The sequence below is a fragment of the Galeopterus variegatus genome, unplaced genomic scaffold (assembly GCF_000696425.1).
Source record: "Galeopterus variegatus unplaced genomic scaffold, G_variegatus-3.0.2 Scaffold23196, whole genome shotgun sequence".
NCBI classification, from domain to species: Eukaryota; Metazoa; Chordata; class Mammalia; order Dermoptera; family Cynocephalidae; genus Galeopterus; species Galeopterus variegatus.
The window spans coordinates 517-11,065 of record NW_007749307.1 but is presented as its reverse complement, the minus strand read 5'-3'; the positions used below and the strand labels follow the sequence as shown (position 1 = coordinate 11,065).

At 44.2% G+C, this 10,549-nt stretch overlaps 1 protein-coding gene across 1 annotated transcript; it reads left to right on the top strand.

Annotated features, from left to right (window-relative positions):
- Positions 1-2,673: 2,673 nt before the first annotated feature.
- Positions 2,674-10,070, top strand: LOC103583454 (eukaryotic translation initiation factor 2D-like; the record flags this gene model as incomplete). The annotated part of the gene is made up of 8 exons (XM_008564763.1): positions 2,674-2,855; positions 4,830-5,083; positions 5,584-5,701; positions 7,615-7,660; positions 8,062-8,165; positions 8,287-8,436; positions 8,807-8,896; positions 9,975-10,070. Coding segments are annotated over exons 1-8 (1,019 nt in total), but the record flags the coding sequence as incomplete, so codon positions are not given.
- Between the last annotated feature and the right edge of the window lie 479 nt (positions 10,071-10,549).

Sequence of the window (10,549 nt, the reverse complement as noted above, 5' to 3'; positions counted from 1 at the left end):
AGAGATAGCACAGAGTTCTGATACACTCCTTACATAGCGTCTTCTAACGATCACATCTTACATGACTACAGTATAGTTATCACAAATAAGGGATCAATACTGGTACAATATTAGTAACTAAATTGCATACTTTATTCCCCAGTTTTCCCAGTAATTCTTTTTTCCATTCAAGGATCCCAGCTAGGATATCACATTGTATTTAGTTGTCATATGTTCTTAGTCACCTGTCTGTAACATTCCCTTGGTCTCTCCTTGTCTTTCGTCACCTTCCCAGTTTTTTTTTTTTTCATCATCCACATCATCATCCTCATTTTAAAATTATTTTTAATAGCTTTGTTGAGATATAGTTTACATACCACAAAATCCAACTGTTTGAAATATACAATTCAGTGATTTTCTTGTGTGTTTACAGAGTTGTTCAACCACCATCCTGCTGTTTTTTAAAAAGTAATAGTATGAACAATTCTGAAAAATCAAAAGCCCCCTCACCCCAAAATCCTCTTCTCCTAGAGAAACCATTACCACTTTGATGTGCATCCTTGCTGCCCTTCTTCGTTGCACATATACATGTGTATATAAAATGTATGGCTTTAGGTATGTTTGTTTCAAAATACAAGCAGAATTCTACTGTATATGTATTTTTTTTCCACTTAATATAGTGTGGACATCTTTCATGTCAGCAACACACAGATCTGCTGAATCTTTTTACCTGCTGTGTGGAGATGGAAGAGGTCCTCTCCTGATGGACACTGAGGTTGCCTGCAATTTGTTACAAACAATATTTTATCGATGCCTCTAAGGACACCAGTGCCAATATTTTTCTAGAGTAGATGCTAAAAAGCAGAACTGTTAGGTTGAAGATCGTGTGTATTTTCTGTTTTCCTACAAAAAAGCTGAGTTGTCATTTCTACCTACAGCATATACGTAGCCTACTTCCCTATGTTCTTGCCAACACTGGATATGATGGGTCATTTTCATTTGTGTTATTCTAGTGAGTGAAAATGACATCTCGTTATTTTAATCACTGCTTCTTTGAGAGAGAAGGAAAGAGAGATTTTAAGCATAAGAGGGGTCAGTGTTTAAAGATCTTATTTTTGCTGCTCATATTCTTCTATTTTCCTTGCATCTTTTGGAACCAAGCACCCAGGAACCTTTCTTGTTTGCCTGTAGCAGAAATTACAGTTGAAAAGAATCATGGTGGTATCTTCCACACCCTGCAGGCCTCCAAGTATTCTATGCAAGATAGGAGAAAACAATAAAAAGGACATTTGGCCTGCTCAATTTAGCCTTTAGAGTGTTTATGGGGATGGAGCTTGGTGATGGTTTGTGGTAGGGGTAAGGGTACAAGGAGTTTGTTAAAAATGCAAGTCATGTTCAAGATGAGTTCTTGAGCCATTGACCTTTTTAGAGGTAGAAGAAAAAGACCCCTGTTTTAAGAACTGGGAAAGAATCCAGATTCAAAGTTTCTGTGGCAAGAACTGAACTGTAGGCACAGTAAGTGGAGCCACCAGGTTTAGTAAAAAAAAAAATTAAGTTCAGGTGTTGGGAACTCTGCCCTAGAATCTTCTCCCTTGGACCCAGGCTACCTTGCCAGGCTTATGACACCCAGGAACCTTTCTTGTTTGCCTGTAGCAGAAATTACAGTTGAAAAGAATCATGGTGGTGTTATCTTCCACACCCTGCAGGCCCCCAAGTATTCTGTGCAAGATAGGAGAAAACAATATAAAGGACATTTGGCCTGCTCAATTTAGCCTTTAGAGTGTTTATGGGGATGGAGCTTGGTGATGGTTTGTGGTTGGGGTAAGGGTACAAGGAGTTTGTTAAAAATACAAGTCATGTTCAAGATGAGTTCTTGAGCCATTGACCTTCTTAGAGGTAGAAGAAAAAGACCCCTGTTTTAAGAACTGGGAAAGAATCCAGATTCAAAGTTTATGTGGCAAGAACTGAACTGTAGGCACAGTAAGTGGAGCCACCAGGTTTAGTAAAAAAAAATTAAGTTCAGGTGTTGGGAACTCTGCCCTAGAATCTTCTCCCTTGGACCCAGGCTACCTTGCCAGGCTTATGAATTCTTCAGTGTTATCCAGCTGGCCACATATCCTTACAGGCCTTGTGTGATCAGTGCTGGAGTAACACTGGGCTGACAGAGATTTCTCATTTGGGCTTGGGGAGTTTTTGTAATTACTATAAATGTGGTTGTTTTTGATATCCTGGAAACACCCAGTTCTTAGATACATAGTTATACAGAGTAAGCCGACTCAGAAGGAACTTCTCAGACTGGCTCCACTAGCTGTCTCTTCTCTCTTGGGGAACCAAGGCATCCCTCAGCCTAATTTGTGGCATATGAATTGCCTCCCCTCTGAACTTGCTTACAGGATGACTATGACTTCTTTAAAGTGGAGGAGATCATCTACATTTTTGAAATTAAGAAAGGGAACTTTAAATATCCTCACAGGTCTTGCCTGGGTTGAATTCATAATAGGAATAAAACGAAGGCAGTGATAATGTCAGCAGAGGAGTTAATTGTACAGAAAGGTCAGGGGATTATTTGGTCAAGGGATTTTTGAAAATAATATTCATAGGTAGGTAATCTGAAGGAAATCGAGACTGGACTGAGTTTGGTTTTGTGATAGAAGTAGATGCTTCAAATTGGTAACCATGATGCTTTTACCACGTGTGTGGAAAGATGGTCCTGACATGTGCCTTCCTGGTAGACTTTCTGACCCTGTCTCTGGCCTCCTTCTTCTTAGAGCCCCCATAGCGATCGGAGTCGCTGCCATGTCCACAGCTGAGATGCTGACTTCAGGCCTGAAGGGAAGGGGCTTCTCTGTACTGCACACTTACCAGGACCACTTGTGGTGGGTACAGTGTTTCTTCTGTTTCACAGAGAGCCAAAGTGGCTGGAGAGAGCATACAGTCTGGGATTCAGAGTAACAGTTTTGTCCTAGCCATGTCCTTAGGCAAATTGCTGACCCCAGATTTTCATTTCTCAGCCATATGTGGAGAAAAGAATAAAGAATTTTTTTCCTGGTTGGAGAGCCAAAGTGGCTGGAGAGAGCATACAGTCTGGGATTCAGAGTAACAGTTTTGTCCTAGCCGTGTCCTTAGGCAAATTGCTGACCCCAGATTTTCATTTCTCAGCCATATGTGGAGAAAAGAATAAAGAATTTTTTTCCTGGTTGGACATGAAGTTAGAGAGAACTTTGATTATTTTCTAGGTGAATTATAGAATCCTAGACCTGGAATTCTCCTTAGGGATTGTCTATTCTGCCCCTCAGTATGGTGTTATTCATTTTTTTAATAGCTCTGGTCAATCTGGCGTTATCTGCCATGCACATTTTAGGCAACATCTGGCCCCGTGACAAGTGCTTCTGAATCCAAACCAAAGCAGGGTAGATCTTCAGGCACCAGGACGATAAGCCAATTACATCTATGGTATTCACGTGTCATATTTCACATCTCCTCCTGATTGTGGAATAACACATTCAGACTGTAACAGTTGCTTTCTAGAGCCACATACCAGTTCATGTTCTGGTTATTTTCTTGTGTCATTTTACCAAAACAGGAAACAGTACTTTTCTCAAAAACAATGTACCTGGTCTTTTATTATTGGTATAGCTTCACCCTTATATTTTCTAGCCCAGCCTTGGAGTTATTCGTTTTACAAGTACAGTTGACTACAGAGGATTGGTTCTAGGACATCTCCCCCCACCAACCATGTCTCCCACCCCTGTGTATACCAAAATCCTTGGATGTGAAAAGTCAGCCCTCCATATACATGGGTTCTCCATCCTGCAAATACTGTATTTTCTGTCTGGAGTTGGCTGAAAAACATCCACATATAAGTGGACCCACAAAGTTCAAACCCTTGTTGTTAAGGGTCAGCTATATTGGCCAAGCCCTACTTTGCTGGGGGTACAACCTCATTAGCCTGTTTTTTTCAGCGGATATTTGGAGGCTGATGACTGATGTTCTCCTAGCACCTTTGTTTCTAACTATCAGTCTGGGCAGCAGCAAGCAAGGTCATGTCATCTGAGTTGTTTTATCAACTGCCTCAACCCCCTCTCTCCCCCCCTTTAAAAAATATTTATAGTGTTTAGCTGGTCAGAATAGGCTAAACATACACTTTGGCCTTACTATTATTAACAGTACTTAATAAGCCTTGCTACCGCTAGTAGTTAAAACTTGGCTTGATTTACATATCTTGGCCGAGATGAAGCTTATTACCTCTCTATACGCTCTGCTATGTGGCATCGCTTTTTTTGTCTTCCTAAGGCTTAGTGGCAGAAAACCATGGTAATCTCTCCTTTGCAAGTTAGATTGCATTTGATTTAACACAGAAGCCACTGATTTCGCAGTCCTTGAGCAGTCCAGGTGTTTGTGTTTTGTTACATGTGCTGAGCCTTGGGTTTGAATGTCACCAACTGGTACTACAGACGCATTTATGATCTTAATGTTGTTATTTAATTCAAAATGTTGTTATTGTTTTTAACTTATATGAAGGGAATACTTTTATGGGCATATCTTTAACTGCTTTTTCTTTGATCTTTCTCTGTCTCATGATGTCTGTTAAGAATATTATTACTCCTTTGGGATAGGGAGAGGCAAGACTTATTCTCCCCATTTCAGAGATGAGGAAACTGAGGCATGGAACTTTTCTGGGCCCAGGATTGAAAATAGAATTGGGATGAGAGCACAGGCTCTCTGCTCTCTCCTGGGCATTCCTGCCTGTCAGCTCTTGCTAGCTCTGAACTCCTGGCTGACTCTTCCCTGACCAGGGTTGGAGAGTGTTATGGCTGCTCCTTGGTGTTTCTGACATGAGATTTTTCCAGGCAATCTGGGGACAAGTCCTGTCCACCTTCCATTGCTCCACTGGCACTGGATCCCACAGATCTCAGTGAAGACAAGGGGTCTGTCCAGGTGGACCCCACCCTGCAGGAGGATGTGAGGCGCCTGACCCTGGAGGGAGAGGAGGAGATTGGGGAGGTTCATCAGGCGTGTGGGGAGAAGTCCCTCTCAGAAGCCTCAGAAGACACCAGTGCTGGGGCCCCGAACCAAGACTCCACAGACAGCAAAACCCTTCGAGGTATAGCTCTGGGAGGAGAAGGGCCTGTCTCCCCTCCTCTCAATTTAGGAGGCTGACAAGCTTCACCCCACTTCTGATCAGAATGGCACTGAAGCTCTGGGAGAGGAGGAGAAGGTCCTATTTTCGGTGAGGTGGCACAGCAGCTCTTTGACATCTTGCCTTAGAGTCCTTTCCACTTAAGTCATGTCTCCTGGGTGCCAGTCTGCCCTGGCATTTGGACTGTTCCAGCTACAGAGCCCCCTAGAGTTTCTTCTGGCTCTGACTTCTGGGTGAATGCTCCTGGCTTGGTGGGACTTTGTGGCTTAACCCCTTCTCTGGGGTCATCCCTCTCTGAAGGCTTGGTGGTCAAGAGAGTCTGGGAGCTTTGGTACCTGGGAATGGGTTCCTTTCAGAGCCAAGGGGGTGAGGTGGGGGTGGGGATGGAGCTGGGCAGAGGAGTTTTCCTGTGCTGTAGCAGGCGTTCTGTCTCAGGAAGGGTGTGGTCTTGTCTTCCCTTACAGAGCAAATGGATGAACTGTTACAGCGATGCTTCTTGCATGCTCTGAAGTGCCGAGTCAAAAAGGCTGACCTGCCTTTACTCACCAGCACTTTTCTTGGCAGCCACATGTTCTCCTGCTGGTATGGAAGACACTGATGTGGGTTGGAGGCCAGGGACTGGGTCTCACTCTTGTGCCTTGGCGGTAGGACAGGACAGGGCCGATGGGGGCATTGGTTGAGGGACATGCTATAGAAGGTTGATCTGGCAAATACATTAGGTCCTGGGTTTTAAAAACTTAACCTAAGCCAGTGAAAGGATGTTGAGGAAATGGCAGGTTAAAATTCCCGAGATTCTCTGAATATTGCCTCTGCTGTGGCAGTTCTGGGCTGTCTCTCACGAATCAAGCAGCATGTCCTGTACAGGAAGAGTCCGGGGGCAGCCTCTTTGTCAGGAGGCTTCTTCTGGAATGTTCAACCCCCTCACACTTGTGAAAAGTAGGTAGGCCAGATTAGGTTGTATCAGCAAGAATTGGGGTGAACCCCCACCCCACCCAAAACACAAGCCACCAGGAGAGGTAGTGTTACTTGTAGATAGAACCTGGACTTTGAAGACAGAGCCATCTGGGCTCAACTGCTAGCTCCCCAGGGTGTTTGAGCAAAGCAAATTTCACCTTGTTACTGGGCTTCTCTGAGCCCTAATTTCAATACTCACAGGATTGCTGTGAAGATTAATTAGGCTGACATATAATAAGCACTCAACAGATACTGTCCTATCAGGAGAAAGCAAATTTCACCTTGTTACTGGGCTTCTCTGAGCCCTAATTTCAATACTCACAGGATTGTTGTGAAGATTAATTAGGCTGACATATAATAAGCACTCAACAGATACTGTCCTATCAGGAAGTTTGCTTATTGATTTTCACCCTGAGATTGAACTTCTTTCTTTTTGAGAATCTTGCTCTGTTTTTTTAAAAGTGTTTTTTAATGTAATCTCTTCCCATTTACACACAGGCTTCTTTAGGGCATCCTGTATAAGTGTGGCATCTAGAGTATGTGATGGGTTCCTTGGTAATTTGTCCTGACCTTGCTGGGTTGCAAGTAACTGGGAAAGGGATCCCAGAATCTTCTCTAGAATAGAAGTTCTTAATCTGTGGTGGGTTCTAGAAGGGTTCCCTGAGAATCCCACAGCTGTTGAATGTCACATTTTAAGAGAAGATGTAAGTTCCAGGGAGAGGGGAAGTTTATAGCTTTCATCAGGAGCCTTCCCCCAAAACTAGTTGCTCTAGGGCAAGGGTCAGAAAAGTTTCTGTGAAGGGCCAGATAGTAAATATTTTAGGTTTTGCAGGCCATGAGGGTCTGTCACCCCTACTCAGCTCTGCCTCTATAGCCTAATGTGACCACAGACGATAGCTAAGTGATGATGTAGTCAGATTTGGCCCACAGGATGCAGTTTGCTGAACCCTGCCCCAGGCCTGGTGCCTGCAGCACAAGCTTGGTGTAGAAAGGCTCACCTTCAGGTGGAACTTTTAAGGCCACCGAAGATTGTCTGGTTTGAGAGGAATCTAAAGCTATATGTAATACAGTAGCTACTAGCCACACAGGGCTATTTTAAATCTAAATTAATTAAAAGTAAGTAAATGAGAGATTTAACTCCTTGGTCACATTAGGCACATTTCAAATGCTTACTAGCCACATGCGCCTAATGGCTACCATATTGGACAACACAGACAGAGAACATCCTGTCTTCACAAAAAGTTCTGTTGGCCAGCCCTGATTTAGACTGTCTCATAGTCTGCATCCCTCGCAGATGCCACCACTGGGCAGAGTTCTGGAATGGTGGCCTCTCTCTGAACGTGGGGGAGGGAGGCTGAGGAAAAAGGCCCTCAGTGCCAGGCATCTGCATCCCTCGCAGATGCCACCACTGGGCAGAGTTCTGGAATGGTGGCCTCTCTCTGAACTTGGGGGAGGGAGGCTGAGGAAAAAGGCCCTCAGTGCCAGGCAGGTCCCACCACCACTGCTTGTTAGCTTAACTTGCCTTTTCCATCTGCCATTAGCCCCGAAGGACGACAGCTGGACATAAAGAAGTCAAGCTACAGAAAGGTAAGCAGGAACCTTCCTTGCACACCCACACAGAGAGCTGTGCAGGGGCACGGATGACATGAGCTGACTGGGCACTGGGGAAGCCCTATCTAAGGGCTCAGGCTAAAATTAAGCTTTTGATTGCAGGTTTAAGGGGAAAAACTCTTCCTGGGCTGAGGTAGTTCGGTGGTGCCCACTCTCCTCTCCCCATTTGACCCCTTTATATCTGATTAGAGTTAGGCTCTAGCCACTTCCTGCTCCTGACCCTCAGGGTGGGGGCCTCCCAGCTCCTAGTGTGATGAGTGCAGAGACCATCTCATATCCTTCCACAGTTGCTGCCGAGCTCGGTCTGGCACATCCTAGGCACTCAGTCTGTGTGTGGGATCAATGAAGTCCCCGACCACTGGCCCTCTCTCCCTTAGCTCTCTAAGTTCCTGCAGCACATGCAGCAGGAGCAGGTTATACAGGTGAAGGAGCTGAGCAAAGGGGTGGAGAGCGTTGTGGCTGTGGACTGGAAACACCCGAGGTGAGTGCAGGGGGCCTGGTCACCGTAGCTCAGCTGGCCCCAGGGCACCTGGGCAACGGACTGGGGCTTGCCGAGACACTAGTATAAAATGTGTTTTTTCTTTCCTTCTGCTGGGTTTTAGGATCACATCTTTCGTCATACCCGAGCCCTCCCCGAGCTCCCCGACTATCCAGGAGGGTAGCAGGGGACAGCCCTATCACCCTCCAGATATAAAATCCCTCTACTGTGTCCCAGCCAGCATGACCCTGCTCTTCCAGGAGTCTGGCCACAAGTGAGTTTTTGGAGAGCAGCCCTTCTCTGCCTGCCTGGTGTTCTGGCCTCCACTTCCTCTCAACCCGAGTAGTGTTCTTTTGTGACTGGCAAAACCTGCTCTGCCCTGTTCTCCCTTTCTCCCACATTCAGCTCCAAGCTTCCTTCTCTGGGGAAGTTTCTCTGGACCAAATGAACAGAGGAGGTTTCTCCCTTTTCTACCTGTAATTATTCTTCACACGGTCATGCTCACCTCAGTCCAGAAAAGGGAAGAAAATAGAGGCCGAAAGTCAAGGAAAGCACCCTGCTGAGCAGGGAGTGAGTCCGGGTGTTTGCAGTTTGTCTCCTGGCACAGCATGAATTAACGCCCCCGCTCACTTCTCCTCACCTAGGAAGGGGAGCATGCTCGAGGGCAGCGAGGTCCGAATGATCATCATTAACTACGCCAAGAAAAATGACCTGGTCGATGCAGACAACAAGAAGTGAGTGGAGAAGGAGGAGAACTTGGGTCTGTCTTGTCGGGTGGTCTTCAGCAGGCATAGACACATTTGGGTCTGGGAGGGAGCATGGGGAATCACAGTGTCTTAGAAAAAATCAAGACCAGTGGTTTCCACACCGTGGGCTGTGGACACCTAGAGTTGTTGTCCAGGGTGTTGTCAGATCCATATACACTGTCAACATTGGCAACACACTGAGTAAATATTATCTCACATAGAACAGCCATTGATCTGCAGATGCAGGTGGCTGTTGTGGGGAATAAAATGCAAACTTTAAAAAATTTTACTGAAGTCATCTTAGCATTTTGGTAATATCTTCTTAATAAGTGGGTGCAGATGATAAACCGCCAGATGAAGAGAGTTCCATTCCTCATGATCAAAAAGTTGGGACCTACCAGCCTAATCTAAAGTCTTCATTTAAATAAAGAGCCCTGCTTCCAGTCTTTCTTCCTTGCTAGCCTTCTGTGAAACTAAGCCCAGAAAGCTGCAGTCACATGATGGGCAAGTCTGGGGTATCTTCCCCCCCCCCACCAAAATTTATTTATTTATTTATTTTTGATTATATATATATTCATGGAGTACAGAGTTGATTATCAGTATTTCTGTACAGTATGTGATGATCAAATCAATATTAGCATGTTCATTATTCAAATCATAATTATTCTTTGTATCCCTTACCTAATTACTCCCTAACCCTCCTCTCCCTTCCCTTTTCACATCTCTAGTAACTAGAGGTCTGTTTTCTTCTGAAAGTTCAACATTTTATTGTGGTCAGCCTTTCTTTCTTTCTTCCTTCCTTTATTTTCTCTTTTCTTTCTTAGCTCCCACTTATGAGTGAGTACATGCAGTATTTCTCTTTCTGTGTCTGGCTTATTTCACTTAACATAATTTTCTCCAAGCTCATCCATGTTGCTGCGAATGGCAGAATTTCATTCTTTTTTTTGACTGAGCAGTATTCCATTGTGTATTTATACCACATTTTCCTTATCCAGTTGTCCTTTGATGGACATTTAGGTAGGTTCCATATCTTGGTGATTCTTTTTTGCCTTTTCTTTCTCTTTAGTCTTGTGAAATTAGATCCCATCTTATGTGACTGCATCTTAGAGAAGAATGAACAGCACACAGTCATGAAACTTCCATGGGACAGTCTCCTGACCAGGTAATAGGGATTCGCAGTCCCTTTCCAACTTTTCTTTTCCTTCCCCTTAATATCTATCACATTGAACTTGAAAATTGTCACTATCTTAGCTCCATCTTCCATAACTTATACCATGTTAGTCCATATAAACACAGGCTTAAGTAATTCTGATATGGAATGTCTTTGGAACAATTTGAGCCAACACAATGTAGGAGAACTTGAGAGGAAGAAAAGGAACATTAATTAAAAACAAGAACTTCAACAAGATTTAGAAGCAAAAGAAGGTCAGGGTGAATTGTCTTAAAGTCTTCAAAGGAAAGAGTCTTATTACTCCTTTTCCCCACAGTTTATTTCCATAAATGAAAATAATTTGTATCAGGAGCCAGTAAACTACAGCCCATGAGTCAAATCTGGCCTGCCACCTGTTTTTGTAAATAAAGTTTTATTGGAACACAGCCACACCCATTTATGTGTTGTCTATGGGCTGCTTTTGTGCTATA